At 44.5% G+C, this 21,094-nt stretch overlaps 2 protein-coding genes and 2 non-coding genes across 5 annotated transcripts; all 4 read left to right on the top strand.

Annotated features, from left to right (window-relative positions):
• Positions 1-699: 699 nt before the first annotated feature.
• Positions 700-781, top strand: trnal-aag (transfer RNA leucine (anticodon AAG)). Its single transcript has one exon. It is a non-coding gene; the product is annotated as a tRNA-Leu (tRNA).
• Positions 782-1,631: 850 nt separating this feature from the next.
• trnal-aag (transfer RNA leucine (anticodon AAG)) lies at positions 1,632-1,713 on the top strand. The gene has a single exon. It is a non-coding gene; the product is annotated as a tRNA-Leu (tRNA).
• Positions 1,714-2,540: 827 nt separating this feature from the next.
• Positions 2,541-12,736, top strand: naa40 (N-alpha-acetyltransferase 40, NatD catalytic subunit). Its single transcript, XM_030085711.1, has 8 exons — positions 2,541-2,871; positions 4,384-4,479; positions 6,381-6,433; positions 6,587-6,682; positions 6,772-6,930; positions 7,010-7,093; positions 8,121-8,198; positions 9,535-12,736. The coding sequence occupies exons 1-8, from the start codon at positions 2,866-2,868 to the stop codon at positions 9,680-9,682; spliced, it is 720 nt and encodes a 239-aa protein (XP_029941571.1). The 5' UTR covers positions 2,541-2,865; the 3' UTR covers positions 9,683-12,736.
• A 1,051-nt stretch (positions 12,737-13,787) lies between these two features.
• Positions 13,788-16,768, top strand: b3gat3 (beta-1,3-glucuronyltransferase 3 (glucuronosyltransferase I)). 2 transcript variants are annotated; one of them, XM_030085703.1, is made up of 8 exons: positions 13,788-13,931; positions 14,234-14,341; positions 14,965-15,145; positions 15,228-15,411; positions 15,494-15,655; positions 15,753-15,839; positions 16,044-16,247; positions 16,380-16,768. In XM_030085703.1, the coding sequence occupies exons 2-8, from the start codon at positions 14,248-14,250 to the stop codon at positions 16,476-16,478; spliced, it is 1,011 nt and encodes a 336-aa protein (XP_029941563.1). In that variant the 5' UTR covers positions 13,788-13,931; positions 14,234-14,247; the 3' UTR covers positions 16,479-16,768. The 2 variants fall into 2 exon arrangements, with proteins under 2 accessions (XP_029941563.1, XP_029941570.1); XM_030085710.1 differs by having other exon boundaries at positions 13,814-13,927; positions 14,233-14,341.
• The last annotated feature ends 4,326 nt before the right edge of the window (positions 16,769-21,094 follow it).

The raw sequence follows: 21,094 nt of genomic DNA, 5'->3' as shown, positions 1-21,094 counted from the left end.
TCACTGCACCTTCAGAATGAGTTAAATGCAAATGAATAACCTCAGTGCACAGTTTCATGCTTCATACGGTTTTCATCTTCACAGGAGACTCTTTGCACTTTTATTCTGCTCTTATAGAGCTACAGTTTGACTGATGAAATGCTTTTCTGCATTTTTGAGGTTACTTTTACCCCCATAATGAAAAAATACATATAGCTCCATTTTTCATGCAGCAGGTTGAAGACTTTTACCACAGTTTTTGTGCTCATGATCTGCCACGTAGGCCTGAAAATATGCAGGAATCTGAAACCATGGCAGTGAAAGTCTAAACATAAGTCTATACCATAGCTTCTCATCATTTGTCCTGTCTGGGGCGTAATTGTGGGTTTGGGGTAAAAAAAGAAGAGGAGGGAAGTGCAGCGTGAAGAAGGTCATTTCATAACCCTGCACTTCCACCTAGTGGTGATTAAGACAAACTGCATCTCAAATGTTTTTCGGCCTGCCACATTTTGCAGCAAGGCGTGGATTACAAGCTGAAACATGAAGTATAATGATTTGATGATGAGGATGTGATCTGTGCTATCATGACTGTAAAGGTCAAAGGTCGAACTGGTGTGTTGTTCCTCACCTCGTGCACCTGTTTCTCTAAAGCTGCGAGGCCTTCAGATGTTGTCAGGGTTTAAAAAATTTTTCCGATGGCCCTTGAAGCCAGCATGGACAGGTAGCGTGGCCGAGCGGTCTAAGGCGCTGGATTAAGGCTCCAGTCTCTTCGGGGGCGTGGGTTCGAATCCCACCGCTGCCAGGGAATGTTTTCTACTGTTCTTTGTAACATTAATTGCACTTAATTGACACAGTCAGATCAGTATTTGCAATATTAACAATAATGAGTAACACATGGAGTTAGATCGGTACACTATGTAATTTAGCCGCGAAAGATGAATCAACCATTTTTGCTTGATGCAAATAACTTTTTGTCATTAAATAAATTGGAGTAAAATGACAAGTGGAAGTCATTCTGTAGGAGAGCAAACATGGCAGGAGGGTAAAACTTTAGCTTGCCAGGATAATGGTGCAATATCTTATGAATAATCTGTGGTTACTCCAAATTTTTAAATCTGTTTAAGTGCAAACACAGACAAGCTCATTGTGAAACACACTTTGCTTATGGAAAGAAATGTCCTTTTTTTTTCTTTTTTCTTTTTTTGACAAGCTGAATATTTCAAACAAACACAAGACTATCAGACAGACATCAGATTGCACCTGGACATCCTCATCTCCTCTAACATAATCAATACTCAGAGAAATATTAATGCAGTCCCTGGATTTATGGACATTTCTGAAAATGAACTGGTATCACCTGAAAGTTTTGTTTATGTTCAAGGTATGAAAAATTAAATATTTTAATGGTATGATTTGCGTTATTGTGTCTTTTTAATTTCCTGCTACTCTGTTTTCACAGTTTTTTTAAATTGGCACTTTTCTGTCACCGAAACGTGGATGTAAAGGTCAAAGGTCGAACTAGTGCGTGCTTCCTCACCTCGTGCAGCTCTTCTCCAAACAAGGAAGACAACTTCGCGCTAAAGCTGCGAGGCCTTCAGGTGTTGTCGGGAATTTACAGTTTTTCCCAACAGCTCCAGAAGCGTACCCGAACAGGTAGCGTGGCCGAGCGGTCTAAGGCGCTGGATTAAGGCTCCAGTCTCTTCGGGGGCGTGGGTTCGAATCCCACCGCTGCCAGACGATGTTTTCTAGGCCAGCTGATGAAAATGTTGATACGCGGCCAGCGTGAATATTGAACTCGATTGTTCTGATCATAGCAACAATATGAAAGTAAACATACAGAGAGCTCGGCTTGTTAAATAACAGAGTATTTCACTGAATGAAATGAGAGTTGCAGTGAACATCAACAAAGTCTTCCTGATAGCTTTCTCTTTTTCAAGTTTTTCTAAAAAACAAAATCAGTCTTTGTTTAACTTTGTCTTTGAAAATAAAGTGATGGAAATATGCTTGCCTTTGTTGGCATTAATATTACTTTTTTTGATTATCGAATATCACCTTTGATGTCGAACTTTCTTTGTGAAAATGAAGTAATGAAATTATGCTTAATTTTTATGATGTTTATTTGTAGCTTTGGTTTGTATGTATTTAAATTGGAAAAAATGGAGCGGGGCAGGGGTAAAAAATTTAAAACATCGTCAAAATTATGAATATGAAGTCAAACGGCAAAAATACGTTCAAAACAGAATTTATCATCACATTAAATGGAATTAGATAAAATTACAATGAAATGTGTCTCATTCAATCACACTTTATATGAAGATGATACTACTACTACTACTACTACTACTACTACTACTGCTACTACTACTACTACTACTACTACGAATAATAATAATAATAATAATAATAATAATAATAATAATAATAATAATAATAATAATAATAATAATAAATAAATTCCATTTTATTTTTGTTTTAATAATAATAATTCATGTCGCTTGGAGTGTGTGGGATTTCCGAGCTGAGCGGCGGGCCGTGAAGGCGTCGTGGTCGGCCCTTGTTGGACGGCGGAGGAGCGCAGAGAGCAGAGCAGACGGAGGAGGAAGAAGACGGAATAAAAGCTCCCCGGAGGTGTTGGCGCCAATCAGACGTCCAGGGAAATACACACCTTTTCCCCCACTAACGTGGTCCTGAGATTACCGGCTGGCCTCCGTGGGTCGGCGTTGTGGCCAGCTAGCCTCGTTAGCGCTCCGTCTATCATTGTCATATTAATCTGGCCCGCTTCTTTCTGCCCGGAGTCACGATACTAATAACGGAGCGGCAGCCGCACGGCACCGGGACAATAGAGGCGTGTATCCGCGGGGGGGATCGATAGGACACGGCTGCAAAATGGGGGTGAGTTTCTGTCGTGTTCTGGTGAATGTTGTTCCAGAGAAATGTTGCTGTTTGGATGTGGTTAAAGCCCGGTGATGAGCGAGAGAGAGAGAGAGAGAAAGAAAGAGAGAGGGAGGGGGGAAAGGAAGAGAGACCATGGTGGATTGATGTGGCTAAAGGTGTTTGTTAGCCGTTTAGCTGCCCGCGTAGGTGGGCATCAAAACGCCAGCCCGGCCACACTCGCATGGCTTGTTCCTCTGACGGCACTTCCAGCTCCGTGGCTGTCCCCAGTTGTTGTGCGCACTAAACTTCTGCTGTGTTGTGTTGTTGTTCGCCTGCTAGCCGCGTTAGCCACTTAGGAATGCCATTGTAGCAAATGGCGAGTGCCCGTGTTGCTAGCTACGAGAGCTAATCACTTTTGCGTGTGTACATCCCCCCCCCTCCCCCCCCTCCTCAAAACCACGCAGCAGGCCACGGTGTGATTCCTGTCTCTTTTTTTTCCTCTCTTTCCATCTGGATTTCATAACTCCGTGCTGATGGGTTATCTGTGAGCAGCAGCCAGGCCCCGGTGCTCAGGAAGTGGAGGATAACTTCAGCCGGTAGACTCGGGTTTATCCTCCACTTTCACTGGAGATAAACCAATCCACGTGTTTTCTCAGTCGCAGCTCAGTCTGTGCTTGGTACACAGCTAATGCCCTGAGCCGAGGCTGCACTGCATTCCTCTGCAGGATTGTCAGGAGTTATTTTCTACTTGGTTTTCACGAATGCACCATTAAATGCACGGCACACCTGTTCATCATGCTGTAAACACAGATTTCACAACCACTGCGTTCAGATAACTTTTGCATAACTAAAGCCTAAACTCCCCCTCCTCTCTGTGATGCACAGCATTGATGCAGTCGAGGCATTTGTGTGAATTATGGCTGCACCATTGCTGATGCTGGCACTGGACATCAAACCAGGAGCAGGCTAAATGAGATGATCAGTATCAATACTGTAATCCTGAGGAGATGCAGCATCAGCAGCTCAAACTGCATCATTTACCAGTGGTCATAAAGTCTGCCCGATGCTGCACAGACGAAATGATCAGACAAATGATGGGAATAACACACGTTTTGTGTTAGTGTTTGGTTTGGGTTTATATAAAACGTTTTGGAAACTGCTCCTGCAGAAAACATTCACACAGCCGCACAGATCTGCTGCAGAATGAAATTTACAATTGCGACATTTACACATACGGATGTGTGGTAATTTCAAACAAACATTTAAAATGTGTCGTGTGCTTATCTGGCAGCATTTTACTTACTTAATGTGGATCTCTAGGATGAAAAGACTGCGTGGAGCTGATCTTACTGAATATACAATAGATGATGGAGAAAATATGAAATTAATTTTTTTTTTCCCTTCCACTGATGTGATTAATATCCTCTCAGGGTGAAGCCATATGATCTTCATCCATCTGTTGTCTGCTTTTTTCCCTCCTCTGTCAACACTTTCCTTACTTTTCCCACACTTTTGTTTTCCCACGTCCAGAGGAAGTCCAACAGAGCTAAGGAGAAGAAAGCCCGGCGTCTGGAGGAGAGGGCAGCGATGGACGCCGTGTGCGCCAAGGTGGACGCGGCCAACAAGGTAATTCAGCGTCGGATTAACCGGCGGGGCAGCTGTCGTCTACGCCGGGAGCTGCTGGCTGCTTCCCGGCGGCATCAGGAAGAGAAATATTGTGGCTGTGAAGTCCGGGCGGCTCGTAATGTCACAGCTCTGATGTTAAAAATAAATGCGCTCTTTGTGTTCGCTGTTGTGAAGCAGAGGCATTCAGCTCTGTTACGCACCGCTCCAGGCTGTGCAGTACGGTTGGTTAGCACTTAAATATTTCCTTGTGAGTTATATTTTTCTTATGTTCTGATGCTCACACACACAAAAAGGCGGGGATGCCCTTCTGATTGTAATTATGGCCATAATTGATATGCACATGAGGGGAAGAGGCCCAAACCCTACCATATGTTTCTTTATGCATAATTAATCAGCATGATTAAATCCCGCAGATCTCAGTGAATGCATGTCGCACAGAGGTGAGTGTGTGTGTGTGTGTGTGAGGGCACCGCACCGAATCCTGTAGAGGGACAAAACCCGTGAGGCTGATCTGCAGCCTTTTTTTTCCCCCGAGCGAGCCGGCAACAAGCCTGCCGAGGATTCTTACTTTTCTGTGACACCGTGTCCCAAAAAACCAGGGCGCTCTGCTCTGCTGTCACATGACGTTTCGTCAACGCCGACGATGTGAGCAGTCGACTTCCTGCTCGTGTTGACAGTGATGAAGACTCGGCTCCAGTTTGCACACTGAATCCTGGGTGAAGGGTATATTGATGGCCGATAATAAGGTGCTCGCGAAGCACCTGGAGGAATGGATTCTGTCCTGTAAACGGCTCCATGGCCTCAGAAACGCCTTCTCTGTAAACCTTCTGCTCTCTGAATTCTAGACATGCTTTTTTAACTTGACTTTCTGGATCTGTGTGTATCTATGTGACGTTCATGAAACTCCCAACTGGTTTCCCGACTTCCAGACGTTTGCATGTTGTTGTTACGATAACAGAAAGTGAAACACTGTAGTAAACTCTTCTAACTCTATTAAGACTTTATATTTTGATGCATTGTCCCAATTTTTTTTTTAGAGTAAAGAAATGTATCTTTCTTTTATGAGCACTGTAACAAACCCTTTGCTCAGAATTGAGCAAAACATCCACGATCCCCCCCCCACATGAGCAGCATAAGTAATCAGATTAAACCCTGATCTGATTGAAAAACATCATGTAAACACTTGTGTTTATTTTGGGCCCGATTTAATTGGTAGAGGTGGACTAAACATGGCTGTTCGGGTCGCGATCAGACTGGAAACAAGAGTATTTCTTTGGTGTTCAGAACAAATCCAACCTTTAGCAGAGTTAATGAACCTATTGTCAATACAGGAGGGTTTCCAGGCGAAGAGCATGATGAGATTGAACAAAAACTTTTAAGAAGTGCAGCTCTTGTGTATTTTCTCATCATGAGTGAGGATATTCGCCTCCCGACACGCCGAGTCCCGATGATTCACTTAATTAAACGGACGCTACAGGCGACGTGCGGCGAGCAGCTTTTAGTCCTGGTTAGATAACGACGCTCCCGTGGTTCCTCTGGTCCCTGTTATATCATTTCTAATACGTCTTCCTGCCACATGTGGATGGAAACTGATCATTCTGACCGACGAGCGCCGGAGCCTGCAACACAGGGGTTCCTCATACATATTCCAAAGTGATCAAACCGACCAGGAGAGGCTGTTGTAGCATGTTTCGAATGTCCTCATGAAGTCACTACAGTCTTCTAATGATTTTCATTGTTTCTCAAAAAATGGAGCGTTAGACTTTTCCCAGCCTGCCTCGGTGCCAGCTGGTGTCTGCGTGTCCTTGAGCCGTGGAGATATTCAGAAGCAGATCTCAGTTTGAAGCCCGCTGGTCTTTTTTTGTTTCTTTTTAAAAGTCTGATTCTGCTCGTTCCTGCAGCTCGACGACCCGCTGGCTGCCTTCCCCGCCTTCAAAAAGTACGACAGAAATGGGTACGCATCGTTTTTTGTGAGCCCACAAAGGCTTCATTCAGTGTTTTGGTGAAACAGATGCTTGTTTGATATTTCTGTGCCGAGCCGGCGCCGACACGCGGACGCAGTGGTCTTGGCGCTCTTGACCGCGTTCCGCTTTGTCCTCCCGTCAAGGCTCAACCTGCAGATAGAGTGCAAGAGAGTGACGTCGCTCAACCCGCTGTCGGTGGAGTGGGCCTTCGAGCTCACCAGAGCCAACATGCAGACGCTGTGAGTAGAGCGACGCGCTCGGGGACGAGGCCGCCCTCCTTTTCTCAGGGGTCTGGTTCGCACCTCGATTTTTGTTTGTTTCCTGTCAGGTACGAGCAGAGCGAGTGGGGGTGGAAGGAGAGGGAGAAGCGGGAGGAGATGAACGACGAGAGGGCGTGGTACCTGCTGGCCCGCGACGCCGACTCCTCCCCCGTCGCCTTCTCTCACTTCCGGTTCGACGTGGAGTGCGGGGAGGAGGTTTTATACTGGTGAGCTGCCGCCACTGCAATTCAAGGGAAAGCTTTGGATTGCTGTTATTTTTTTAAAGTGTGTTTCTTGATTCTGCAGTTACGAGGTGCAATTAGAGAGCAAAGTGCGGAGGAAAGGGCTCGGAAAGTTCCTCATCCAGATACTACAGCTCATCGCTAACAGGTACAGAAAACACAGAACTGACAGAAACTTTCTGCGGCTCAAATTCATTAGAAAAAAAAAGGAGTAACTAGAAAAGAAGCTGTGTTCAAACAATTGTGATGACCGTCCAAATTTTAACCCTCTGTAATACACTGTCCTTTTTAAATTACAATAGTCTTGAGATTTGACTTTTTTATGTCAAAACATCTGGCAGTAAGGAGTTTCTATGATTCATTCACTGCATCAAACCATATGTTGTGACACTGCAGACAAAGAAAAGAGATTTTGTTCCTCCACAATCACTCATTGACACTCGCATGTGGATTCGACCAGTTCGTTGTCGAACGCTCTTCTTTCTGCAGCCTGGATTCGTACCTTAATCCAATGTACCTCCATATGAATTTAAGAGGAAAAGAAAACCACTTTCTTATTTTGGGGCAGTCGAATGTGCAGAACCCTCCTTTTTTTATCCTCTAGGTGGCGGTGCTGTAAGTTTTTTTTTTTTTTTTCTTTTTTGTCTTGCTACATTGTTAAAGGGCAACTCCGGTTTTTTGACACCTGGACCTTATTTGTAGGTGTGTGTATGCTCATATACTCACTCAGACAAACATGGTGCAGCTCGGAGTCCTCCAGAAGTTATTTAGATCCAACCGATTTAGCGGGGGCCACGGCAAGGGAGCCACAGCGCGGGACGTAATCTCTGCAGCATCGCTCATTTCGGCTATATTTGGATCTAAATAACTTCTGGAGGACTCCGAGCTGCACCATGTTTGTCTGAGTGAGTATATGAGCAGGTACACACCTATAAATAAGGTCCAGGTGTCAAAAAACTGGAGTTGCCCTTTAACAGCGTTACTTCTCATGCGCAAAGCTCTTGAGTACCGTTTTTCTTTTGCGGCCATTTAAGTTTAGCAGAAACCTTCAATCTTAAGTGTTATTGCTGCTGCAAACAACAATTCAGCAAAGTTAAAATAATCGGTCACTTTCTGTCATATAAAGCAAGCTGAGATAAACGTGTGTGTGTTTTTTTTTTTCGTCCTTTATTCAGCACACAGATGAAGAAAGTGATGTTGACAGTTTTCAAACACAACCACGGAGCTTACCAGTTCTTCAGAGAAGCTTTACAGTAAGTACCGCATCAGCCATCGCCGTCGTCTCCCAGCGTGCCGCGTGGTTTCCCCGCTGACCGTGCGCACCTCGCTCCGACCGCACCTCACCGCCTCTAATGGCCGAAACCCAGCCGAACGCCTCCGGGCCGTGGGAGGGACGGGGAAAAAGTCACGGCCCCGATCGAGCAGCTGACAGATCTGCATAGGTTGTGCGCCTCCGTCGCGCTGACAGGGCGCAATTAAGAAAGAAATCTGTGGAATTCACAGCAGTACAGGCTGTCCTCGGCGGGAGCGTAATTCCCGTAATGAAGTGCCTGGCGTGCAGAGGAGGGACACCGCGTTGGTCTGCGAGCACGGGGGTGTAGAAGCAGGAGCAAAGCGCACAAATAAGTCTTGTTTGACAATTTCCCGGCTCGTGATCGGAGAGTATCGGTATAGAAACCAGTGGAACTGAGCAGAGTGTAACAGGTCGAATCTAAAGAGGGAGCGTGATCGCCTGCTGCTGAATGTCATGTCGCTGCTGCCAAACGGCACAGAGAGCAGGAAGAGTTTAAAGATGAATCACCGGTGAGTTATTTGGGTGAAGGTGGTGCACTGAACTCTCTTTCAGACACACAGTCCTGCGAGGTTAAGCTTTGCACACATAGTACAGTTAACTGTGTGAAGGGAAAAATCCTTTTTTTTTTTTTTTCGTTATTTGTGAATTAGTATAGAGGAGATAAGCGCAGCGCGTTAAAGCAGGTCTCCCAGCAGAGTTGACCCACGACTAGGAAAATAATCCAGAGTGACTCGAGTCAGTCTAAACCACAGGATTGAAGAGGAGAGGTTTAGTTGAAAGAAAGGGGTGAAAGTCATTTATTTTATTTTGGCTTGAATCTACCTGGTCCTCAAATCAAAACACTGACAGCACAAAAAAAAAATTTGTTTTGTTTTGGTGGCAAACAGCTGGTTAGAGTGAGAATTATCTTCGCTGTGGTAATTTACTGTCAAATTATGATCCATCTTTAATCCAGCCAGTCTGAGCTGACTATGGGAAGAACATGCAAACCCCCTCTCTGAAAGTCTCCCAAGATTAGGGTTATTGTTGTTTTTTTGTTTGTTTTTTCGCTATAAGGTGAGAGTGCTAACCACTACACCACGTACAGCAACCCTCTGTGGGTCTTTTGGGGGGAATAAATCAAAATCCGACGAGGCGCCAGAGTCTTATCTGGCATGAAAACAGTGGCAGAACATCATTTAATTAAATACTCAGCCAAGAAGCTTTTGCATTTGTTGTCTTGGCTTCCCGTGACGGAAACAGACTTCACATTTCCATTCATCTGTCTCCTCTGTGCCCCCCTCCCCCCGTACCAGGTTCGAGATCGACGAGACTTCGCCGAGCATGTCCGGCTGCTGCGGCGACGACTGCTCCTACGAGATCCTCAGCAGGCGGACCAAACACGGCGAGGCGTCGGCGGGCCACACCCACGGCGGCGGGCACTGCGGCGGCTGCTGCCACTGATCCGCTTCGGCTCCGGCTCCCAATCGGTTAAAAAAAAAAAAACAAAAAAAAAGAAAGCCAGCAACTTTGAATGCTGCGTGTGAACGAAAGCGACTTGGAAAACGAACGTGTGGCGGAAAAAAACCTGGCTGCAGATATTAACGATACTCACGTGTTTCTTTTCGTGTTTTCCTGCTACTAAATGGGTTTGCAGCAGTTTCACACATAGCTCCTGTTCGCTACATCATTTTTTTTTTTTTTTCTATTTGTCTTATTTGGCCGGCGTTCAGACCTTTATTTTTTTCCAAATCCCTCCTTGTTTGTAATTATTAGTAGAACCCAGTCAAGGAAAAAAAAAATCAGCGATGGCGTTTCTCCTCACACAGCATTCGTGACGTCCTAAACCCAGTCTTTCTTCTTTTCCACCACTGGTTGCTGGTAGAAACTCGCAACTTCCGACCTCCAAGCTGAATAGCAGCGACACTCCGAGCTCCATGCACAGTGGACACAACGCGGATAAAGTTCAAGAGTTAGTCTTTTTCTCCAATACTACCTGGGATTTCACTGAATCGCTCGTCCCGATCTTCAGGTTCCTCGGGCGGCAACATTTTTTAAAACTCAACTTGTGCACGCATACGGTTTGTGGTTTTTTTTTGTTTTGTTTGTTTTTTTGTTAAAACGGCTTGTGATACTACTGTTACATGATTATGTTCACTCAGTGCGACTCATCTACGATTCAACAGGCGATTTCTAAATCTGTGGACGCCACCACTGTTTTTAAGTTGGACTTCTCGCCAGATAAGACGTCCGAAGTTGCCTTTTTCTGTTTCTTGCGCTTGAATTATGTGAAGGTTAAATAGTTTCTCCCCATCAGTTGCTCTAAGATTGCATCCAGGAAAAAAAAAATCAAAACAGAAAAACCCTGTTTGGCCATTCAGACTTTTTAAAATCTACCCAGAGATCCTTCTTCAGACTGCAGTTTTAGTTGATCGCCATTATTATTTTCTCTGTTTCACTTGGTTTTTATCTTTATCAAGTAGTCTGAACTGAGGAAATGACTCCCTCTGGTGGCGTTCCAGGACTAGATGGGCTGTGACTTTTGGCGTTTCCCTCTGTGGCTGCAGGAAAGGAAGGAGGATAAATTTAAAAGCTGGAAAAAGTTCTTGTTTTGGGAAAGTTTTAATATACTGCAGTTTCGGCGGGAAATTTTAAATCAATGAGACAATCCAACACAGAAGACCCTGACCTTCGTTTCACAGCAGTGTTCTCGTTCGTTCTCAGTTTCTCAGAAGGTGCTGACGGCCGCCACGTAGACACTCCTCCTCGCTGTACGTAGAACCTACTGAAACCATCCTCCATCCCCTCGCCTGATGTGTTTTTGTTAAGCATGAGCAAATCATATTGATTTAACATGGATGAGGGTTGGGAGAAGTCACCGCTTCGTGTTACTTTCCACTTCCTGTCAACATGTGCATCCTCAGCAAATGGCTACATCTTCCCGTTCTGTTTTCAGCCCGTTTGATATATATTGTATTTTCTTGTCTTGCTGCTCCATAACACTTGAGACAGCGGACTCACAACTCGCTGCCATCCTTAACTTTGAAACATCGATGAACACTATAGTATTCTCATGCACGCACAGGAAGTGACTTCTCCAGAGGATCAGATGTCCAGTTAAAATTTATTTTACAGACTAAACTGAAATATTTATCCAAATACAGTAAAGAAACATTCTGTATAAATCTAAATTAAAAAAAAATAAAATTTAGAGGAAACATTTCTTTTTAAAAAGTAAAGTTTTAATCTGGTGAAAACAGTGATGTTTAGTATTTTATACAAATCTCCAGTGGAAGAGGGACACACATGACGGGTTAAGCTAATGCAGAGGTTTCTTAAAGCGTCTCGCTTTCAAACTATGGTTTGTTCGATACTTTATTTCACCGTCGGTTGAGATTAATCTCCACCTAAAGATGGTTTAGGAGTTCCTCATTGTCAGTTTACAAAACCTTCAGGGTCTTTTTCTACACTTGTCAGTGCTTGTTGGCTGAGTTAGAGGCTCCTGTCTGGAAACCCTGAAATCCCAGGACTGTCGTGGGTCTGTTACAATCTCGGGTGGGAACTATACCTCCGTGGATTCTTCTGTCACTCCAATATCGGAGGATTCAGAGCAGAGGACTTGCATGTCGGTTTTTATGTGGTTCCAGAGTCCGTCTCATATTGTTTTGTGGCCTCCTTGTGAACTGGTCAGTGGTGGAATGACGTTTAATTGGCTGCAGTCGAACTAAAAACTGCCTGCAGGATGACACTAAATCCTCCGTACTCTTCCTCTGAAATTGGTACGTTCATACAAGTCAAGGCTGGCCTTGAGAACTCATTCAGCTGATTAAAAATGTGAACAACGTGCGTCCTGAGATAATCCGTTTTCCACACAAGAGCAAAGGTTTTGTGTGTCAAACCGTTGGCCTGGTTCAGTCCTGGTGTAGACATTTTTGGCGTTTCTAAGATCACCAACGATGAGAACAGTTCCACATAATGCTTGTTTTGAGACTAGACTACCTTCTTATTAGCACAGTATTTCATTATAATGTTCTCCATAAGCGACAGTACAAAGAGGATGTTGTGCGTAGTGGTAGTTGATCAATCGGCTGACGGTGTCTCTCTCTCTCTCTCTCTCTCAGGTTAATCAAACATATTCAAACCTCATGTTTTACTTAACGGCCATGTTGTCAGTTAGCTTTCGGCTGGATTGTATTGACCCACGTTTCTGATCTGGAGTTGGATTTCCTTTGTTTGTCGTGCCGTTTTACGCTAAGGAACACAGAAGAATCAAAGTTTTCATTTCAGGCACAACCCGCCAAGTACCGACACTCTTTTTCCCCGAGTGGGTGGAGTTTTTATTTCGTCTTTTATGTTGCAGTGAGAAGCACCTGAACTCATACCCCTCAAAAATGTGACGTTGCATGACAGTAAATATAAGTTACAGCTGATCCCAGATCTGTGGTCAGTGGACACGTTCAATCCAGCTGTGTTTGGAAGAAAAAGAAAAAAAATAAAAACTAAAAAAAAAAAAAAAAAGTAAAATAAAAAGAGGCTCGCTTCACTCGAAGTGAAAAATAATTTCTGTGAAAATATCGAAAGTCTGAAAATGAGCCTATCTTAGCCAGTTCATTTTACAGTCGGTGAATACTTTTAGAAAATGATCGCATACCCTGATTCAACTACAGATCCTTCTCTTGGTCTTTTCTCTTTGTGTATATATATAAATATCTATAAGCTGTTGTGGATCCATCTTCATTTCTTGGCCTTTTACAGGTGAAACACTTTTTTAAACATGATGTTGAATATAGAAAACAAAACTCCCATGTTTGAGAGTGAGTGTTGCAGTCCTGTCCATAGATGACAATGAAAGGGAAAACTCAGTCATTCTGCCTTGTCAGTGTTTTATTTGTATGTCACAAATAAAGGAAAGTTGTTTGACTTTTCAACAGATTCCTTTGTTTTTTGTTCTGTTTGAAATGAACTCTTTCAGGAGTTACCTGCATTTCTATTTAAGTCCACCACCTGCAAATGGTTTATTATGAGATCAGACATGATTTTCGCCACAGAAATTAAGGTTTATGTGTTTTTAGATATAGAATCCAAACGTTAAAGACAGATATGAGACTCGGGTACTGCAAGGTCAGAGGTAATGAGTAACGGTCAATAGAGTAAATGGTAATGTTGCAGTATGATATGATATTCAGCTCCATGTATGTTAAAAGAGTGCCAACAGTATTGGGAACAATTCTATGTACTGCTGTCACATTAAGATCTGATAAGATTCACAAATATTAAAGCGTCTTGCACAGTATTTTTCTCTTTATTTTTTTGAAAATAATGTATGGCAAAGCTGAATTGAATTACTTTGTGTAGCAAAGTGTACCCAATAACATGTGCTTTATTGATAACGACATATAAATCCCGTGTGATATAATTATTTCATTTCAGTGCCTCAAAATACATAATTCCATGAATTCTAATGTTTTTACTTCAGTGTTTGATCACGATGCAGCTGCGCGGAACCTTTGTGAGCGTGCTCTCAGGCGTGGGGGGGGACTCTTAAGTGCGCTGCGCCAACACCGGAAGTTGTTGGTCAAACTGCATGAAAACGTCCTGTCTGGGTGACTGAATGGATGCTGGGACGTCGTGCTGGCCTGAGGCGCCTCTGCTCTCGTCGGAGCATCATGTCCTGAAGTTCTGAGCTCCGCCGCTCCGTGATTTCCCGCCGCCGGTCAGTCTGTCGAAAACGTCGTCCTGCTGCTTCCGGTCTGTCAGGCTAACGCAGCTTAGCTTCAGCAGCGGCTGCAGCGGCGAATACAGTGATCTTTAAAAAATGTCATATTTATGGTGTTTAACCTTTCCAAGAACAGTGTACACAAAGCTGTTATCTGCTGTCGTAAAATTAAAGAACAATGCATCAAGAGGGAGGTATTTTGTGTCTTAGCACTCAGAGAATGAATGGAAACGTCCCACAGTTTTAAGTTAAATAAATAAATAAACACGACCCATGAAATCCTGTTTTCGCCCTCCCAGCTGGTCAGGGTGCCATGGCGAGCAGGATGAAGCTGAAGCTCAAGACTGTGTTCGTGCTGTACTTCATGGTGTCCCTGCTGGGCCTGGTGTATGCTCTCATGCAGCTGGGTGAGTCTCAACACGCGCACGCGCATGAGCACACATGTTCATTGACACACTTTCAACACGTGCGTTTTGTAAGAAATTACAAATGCCTTCAGACTCTACGAATTAATTTTATGGTTCCTGCATATGATCAGTTTTGTACTTTTAATGTGTTTGTTGGTTTTGTGTAAATCTCACCCATTACCATTTCAGCCTGCAGCCTTACAATTTTACTTTAAGACAAGATAATCGCATTGATGCATCACTGTATTTCATGCTCGGCATACTCGGGGTGTAACTAAATGGAACAGATAAGAGAGACTTGGCCACAAAAAGACACAGTTATGAAATGTCTTATCTGGTGGAATAGTTGTCAGCGAGACGTGGAGTTGATGGCCTGATGGCACGTAGTGGAACTGCTGACACAGATTGTAAAGAAGATCCAGGGCACCAGATGATTCAGGTTCCTTTTTATAGTTTGATTACCTTTCTGATTGCAAGCTTATTGCTTCTGCTCAAATGAAGGAAGGGAGTCAGTTTGACACCTCTGGATAAATGTATGAAAGAAATGGACAACCAAGATAGAGTAATAAGCTGGGTGTAAACATTTACCTTGAGTGTTTAATTGTGTGCTCCGTGCTGCTCAGGCCAGCGCTGTGACTGCACTGAACATGACATGCCAAAGGACCGGATCATCTCCCGGCTGCGTGGGGAGCTGCACCGTCTCCAGGAGCAGATCAGGAAGTCGGAGGCGACAAAGCCACCTCCGAAGCTGCTTCCCAAGCCCTCTGTGCCCACCATCTTCGTCATAACTCCGACATATGCAAGGTGAGTCTTTCTGGCTTCGCGTCGGTCCTCTGTTAACCGTCGAGATTCCGTCCAGTGACGGACTGTGTGATTTCTGTTGCAGGCTGGTGCAGAAGGCCGAGCTGACTCGCCTCTCCCAGACCTTCCTCCACGTGCCTCAGCTGCACTGGATCGTGGTGGAGGACTCGCCACACAAAACGCCCCTGGTGACTGACCTGCTGATGAAGAGCGGCCTCACCTACACCCACCTGCACATGCCCACAGCCAAGGATCGCAAACTACAGGAGGTGGGTGAATCGAGATTTTCACCGAGATTTTGTTGGTTGAAACTAGAATTAATTTACACGCGTTTTACGTCATCCGTTTCAGGGCGACCCCAGCTGGTTGAAGCCCCGCGGCGTGGAGCAGAGAAACGAGGGACTGCGGTGGCTCCGAGAGGACCGGAGGGCTCAGCCGGGAGGAGACACCCAGCAGGGAGTGGTTTACTTCGCCGATGACGACAACACGTACAGCCTGCAGATATTTGAAGAAGTGAGTGAAGCAGTGTGACTGCGTTTACCTGTTGTGCTCAGATATGAACTTGTACTTCACTTTTCTGATGCCTTATCACACATTTTGTGTCTCTCAGATGAGGAGCACTCAGCGAGTTTCAGTGTGGCCCGTGGGTCTGGTTGGAGGAATGAAATATGAGAGGCCGGTGGTTGAAGGAGGGAAGGTACTGCTGTTTTTTTCATAGTGGAATTCGCGGAATTGGTTGATCGTGCTAAGAAAACAACATTTCATTTCATAAAAAAGAAACAAACATCAGTCTACATCACCCTTAAGCCTGGGTCATTTTGCGATTTCCCAACGTCTTTGTTGAAAAGCCTGTGTTCAGGTCTCTATTGTATCAAAGAGGTTTTTGACCATTCATGCTCAGGTGGTTCGCTTCCATACCGGTTGGCGTCCCAGCCGTCCCTTCCCGATGGACATGGCGGGGTTTGCCGTGTCTCTCAAACTGGTCCTGGCCAATCCAGACTCCTGCTTCGACGGCGAAGCGCCGATGGGCTTCCTGGAAAGCAGCTTCCTTCAGGGCCTCGTCACCATGAATGAGCTGGAGCCCAAAGCGGACAACTGCTCCAAAGTACGAATGCATGTGTGTCAAACAAATGAAAGACTTGTGTGTCTTCTTTGTGGTGTTTGGACACCAGCACTGTTTGCAGTATTATTATTTTTTTGGGAATATGTGATGGTAAGTGGTTGTGTGTGTTTGCAGGTGCTGGTGTGGCACACACGGACAGAAAAGCCGAAGATGAAGAGGGAGGAGGCGCTGCAGGCTCAGGGACTGGGCTCAGACCCTGCTGTGGAGGTCTGAGCGACACACACCGCGTGAAGCATACTCTGCTGTCTGATGCTGCATCTGCGTTGTAAATACTGTAAAACAAACCAATATTTAAGAGGAGACGTTTAAACGATCCCTGGTTCTGGCTGTTTTCTGTGTCAGGTGATACATGTGAGTGAGTGTGTTGTAAGTAGAAATGTCTTTTACGTTTTCTTTTTTTTTTCCTGTACTGTCTTTTCTTTAGCGGTACAGCAGATCATGACCTGTTGGGGGCGCCAGTTTTAAAGTTTATAGAGTCACGCTGTTACACTGCAGGTACATTATTGCTTGAAGATGACCTGCAGACCTGTGTGTTCTGTTGAGTTTTTACATGTTTACTTGTGCTTGATGGAAATCTTTTATTGCGATTCATTCCTGACGGCAGTCCAGTAACTTTATGGCAGGTTTGGTTCCGCCTCACAACCCATCTCTGCAGCCAACAACATCCTCTCGTTTTCTTCTAAATTCTTTATCAAAGCACTTTATTCATGCATGGCTTCTGTTTTTGTGGGAGCAGTGTCCTTTAATCTGCATTGAACCAGGTAGATGCTTTAATTCTTCTTGAGTAAAATAACAATCTTCATCATCAAGGGCATGTTTATAACGTTTAATCAAACTGTGTAATAGCAATTATCAAGGTGTCAGTGTCGTGGATCCAAAGAAGTGCAGGCTTGCATTTATTTTAACAGTTAAAAACACTCATGATTATAAACGGCGCATTCCTAGGAAGTAGCTCTTACCTCACCTTTATTATGGTCTCATACACCCGTGTTGCAGCAACTGCTGAAACTTAGCAATGCCACATTGCAACACAAGCATGGCAACGAGTGGGGATGCAATAGTTCCTCATTCCGTGTAGCTTTAGTGGGAAAGATCCCTCCGAACAATGTCCAAGCGACGTTAGCTTTCCACGCGTTTGCATATTTCCTGTAAAAATGCTTCAAAGCGAAGGAGGCGTGTTCCAGACTCGATGGGACATTTCCAGAAGCCGGTCCTTGCTCAATATGCGTTAAACGCCATCAGTTTAAATCGATATCCGAGGCCGGCGCCATCAGAGCTGCATGTACATTTTTATCTGCTACAGAAATGCTATTTGCCCTTGAGTGCAGGATGAGTTCTCAGACATTTGAGTGTGTTTTACCGGAGGAAAAATTACTATTGGTTTTCATGTCACGAGGTCTTTAACGCTCAGAGAAGAGATGCTTAGTTTTTAGTGGCGATATAGCACAGCATTAGCTCTGCCACTACTTCTATGTATAGTTTTAGTGACGCTTTAAGTCCATTCAGATATTCTGAACAAGAGAACAACACTACTGAAACCCATGCAAATTCCTGATGCAATAAACAAATGTGACACGTGCTGTTCATGTTACATTTCCACGCCGCAGCGATCAAAGAAACACTTGAATTTTCCTCCTCTGGGCAGGAAGTCCTCGGTACTTTACAGTAGCAGCTCCTCAGTGGCTTCAAATACGAAGCAAACTGTTTGAGCTGTGTTTGATTATTCTCTGCAACGCTGTCTGAAGTGCTGAGAGCCGAGCCACGCTAAAGCTCCTCGGCTACTGTTGTACGAAACTGTAAAAACAGTGCCTGCTTCTGTGTAATTAGTGCCTGTAAGTACGTCCTCTACTGGTGTATATTGTATTTATTACTGTAATATTGTTCAAGGTGATCATGTCTGTACCAGGCCTTCAAAATAAACCAAAATAATATGAAACAATGTTTTTCATGTCTGCTGTGGATGAGTGAGAGAGATAGTTTACCTTGTATAGCCTCCAATTAGAGAGTCTCTTTTATATTTTTTTTGTTTGAGAACCAATCAAACAGCTTCTCGTTTTCACTTTTTGGATTCTGACCTTCGCTCATCTCAGAAAACTGCTGACTTGAAAGATTCGCTGTACTTGAAATGAAGCCAACAGAACATCTGTTCTCGGTCTGACTGTCAGGTGAATAGTTTCAATAGCCTCAGGCAGGGCTGGGTTTTTTTTTTTTTTTGTTTATACTTCTCATAAAGTTTGATGTTTTTTCCTTACTTTAGTCTAACCAGTCAGTACCAAACCCCTGATAAAACTCTGTTGGAGCTCTACTTGTCTCCTCAACATCCTCGAGCGAAACAATCCTCAACTTGTTAATGCGTGACAGTAACCCGGCTCTAATCTTCCTTAAGCGTCATCTGTGATTAGCAGTGTAGGTGGGGACTCTCCAACATCAATGGAGTCTCTCTTTTTTTTTTTTTAATTAAGCTGTTACGCCCTCTCAAAGGGAAGTCGCTGGCTTCCCTTTGAGAGGAACCATATATGGAGGTCTACGACACTCACACACGGTTGAAGAGAGGTGAGTAATAGAAGCTGAAGTCATCCAAAACGTGATGTTTGATTCACTCAGACTCGCACATAAAAGTGAATTTGGACTCGCAGGTGCGGACGGGACCACTCGTGACCGTCGGGAGTTTATTTCATCTCCGTCTGCAACTTTTCAGCAACTCTCTGCTCCACTTTCAGTCATGATTAATACATTACCACACGTGTTTGTGCTTTTTGAGTGTGGTTTCTTGATGCTGGCGTCTCGTCAGAGCCGCACGGACACGTGTACATGCATGTCCGGGGAGGTCACGGAGGTTTGTGCATCCTTTGTTGACAAAAACAGGAGCTAGGATAGTTGCCCAACACACATAGCTGAAGGGCTCCCACTCCCAGATCCGCCCAGACTCTGCTGTTCACCGTCCAAACAGAAAGCCGACATGCAGTGACCAGGTGAGTTCAGCTGATCTGCACACACACATACCGTCCGCCAGGCTGGAGCTACCGCAGCTCAGGAAACACTGAAAAAGTTGATATAAAATAAGTAAGACGTGGTTAAAAAGTAAAATCATATGATAAACATTTAATTAAATAAATGTGTGTAAGAAAAATGTAAAAGCTTGATTAAAAGTGTATAAAAAGGTGTGTTTTTCGCCTTCCTGTAAAGAAAAAAAGTTTCTCATTGCTTATTGATTGTCATTTTACTAATAATATTAAAATGACATACTAAAATGAGACTGTTGGGACTAATCAGAAAATGTTCATTTGTAATGTCAAGTCAAACTAGTATTTAAGCAGGTGATTTAATATTTTGTGTTATATTCTGTAATTTATTAGTAAAAGTTTAAAAAAAAAATCATCACCTGACTTTTTTTTTTTTTCTTATTTCCTGTTTGGTTCCACTGAGTGATGACATCACAAAGCCTTGCTTCTGATGACATCACCAAATGGGCAGCACCACATCTCTCACTGTTCACGTTCATCTTTCACTCTGATCGTTTGATTCCTGCGCCTTGTCGAGTGGAGCCACACTTCTAACGCGAGCGGTAATTAAGGATATCGTGCTTCAGAACCAAGCCAGTAGAATGCCTCAGAACCAAGACGGTAGAATGCTCCCAGTTCCTGGGAGGAAGAAAGGGAGGAAGAAGAAGAAGGCGTTTCAAAACGCCACTCATATTTCCTTCGGGCTGCCGCTGACGCATGTCCAGGAGCCTGATGCGTGGACTGAATATCCAGACACAGAAGCTGTGCGTCGTGCTGCCAGTCCAGAACTGCAGAAGGTGTTGCCAGAACCCGAGGAGCTCGCTGCAGCTGCAGCGGCAGAGACTCGGCAGGCCTCTCCGGAGCCTGAAGAGCCGACCGCGGCCACAGGAGCAGCGTTGAACAGCAATCCGCTTTCACAAACCGGAGCTGTCGGAATGACAGAAAACGAATTTTATGACATCTTGGAGCGTAAAGACATTGAAATAGCCTCGCTAAGAGAAGAAAATGCTTCGTTCCTGATTGACGTTCAGATGTCGAGGGAGTACTTCGAGGCGAAAGCCAGTGAAGATGAAAAGGAACTGAAGGTCCTTCTTGAGGAAATCCAGACAAGAGAGATGCTCGACATGGAAGCTTCCGGCACCATCGCCAGTCTTCAAGAAACTGTGCAGGACGAAAGGAACAGCAGGGTTGTGGCTGAGAAGAGCCTCGCAGAAGCAAAGGCGGATGTTGCCCGGCTGGAGAAAAACCTGCAAGATGCACGTGAGGACACGCAGCTTCAGAGAAGACGGTTTGAGGAGGAGAAGTCCGTCCTTCTGGCTGAAAACAAGGAAATAACGTCACTGCTGAATGAGACCGTCGCTCAGCTCACCGAGCAACTGAACGAGGAACGAGCCAGACGGACTCAGGAGGAAGCGCTGCTCCTCCAAACAATAAGCTCTCTGAAGGAGGGCCTGGAACAGCAGGCAGAAGCCAGGAGAAAGTCCATGGACGATCTGAGGAACCAGCTGGCTGCTTTGAAAGAACAGATAGACGCTCCGAAACGGAAGAAGAAGTCCTTATGGAAAAGGCTCACTCAGTGTTTCCGGAGAAAATGAGATATTTTGTTGATGTCATGTTGTGGTTTGAACTGAGAAAAGTGATAGCCGCACGGCGGCAGCGGTTAGCGATTAGTGCTCCGGCCTCACAGCCAGAAGGTCAGGTCATGAATGTCAGTTTAGTTGTTCAGTCTAAATTGCCCCTGGGTGTGGATGTGAGAGCGAATGGTCGTCTGTCTATATGGTTTGGTACTGAAATGCAAAAAAAGAAAGAGAGAAAACAGCAAAACTC

This window comes from Salarias fasciatus, chromosome 3 (assembly GCF_902148845.1).
Source record: "Salarias fasciatus chromosome 3, fSalaFa1.1, whole genome shotgun sequence".
Lineage (NCBI taxonomy): Eukaryota > Metazoa > Chordata > Actinopteri > Blenniiformes > Blenniidae > Salarias > Salarias fasciatus.
The sequence above is the reverse complement of the archived record's forward strand: the minus strand, read 5'-3'. Positions and strand labels throughout refer to the sequence as shown.

What these genes read in the sequence shown, in the direction of transcription:
- naa40 (XM_030085711.1), top strand. An exon ending in AAAAAGTACGACAGAAATGG is followed by an intron (nt 6,434 to 6,586) that starts GTACGCATCGTT and finishes CCTCCCGTCAAG; the next exon opens with GCTCAACCTGCAGATAGAGT. An exon ending in CTACAGCTCATCGCTAACAG is followed by an intron (nt 7,094 to 8,120) that starts GTACAGAAAACA and finishes TCCTTTATTCAG; the next exon opens with CACACAGATGAAGAAAGTGA.
- b3gat3 (XM_030085703.1), top strand. Translation starts at nt 14,248, where the DNA reads ATGGCGAGCAGGATGAAGCTGAAGCTCAAGACTGTGTTCGTGCTGTAC. An exon ending in GTATGCTCTCATGCAGCTGG is followed by an intron (nt 14,342 to 14,964) that starts GTGAGTCTCAAC and finishes CGTGCTGCTCAG; the next exon opens with GCCAGCGCTGTGACTGCACT. An exon ending in ATAACTCCGACATATGCAAG is followed by an intron (nt 15,146 to 15,227) that starts GTGAGTCTTTCT and finishes TTTCTGTTGCAG; the next exon opens with GCTGGTGCAGAAGGCCGAGC.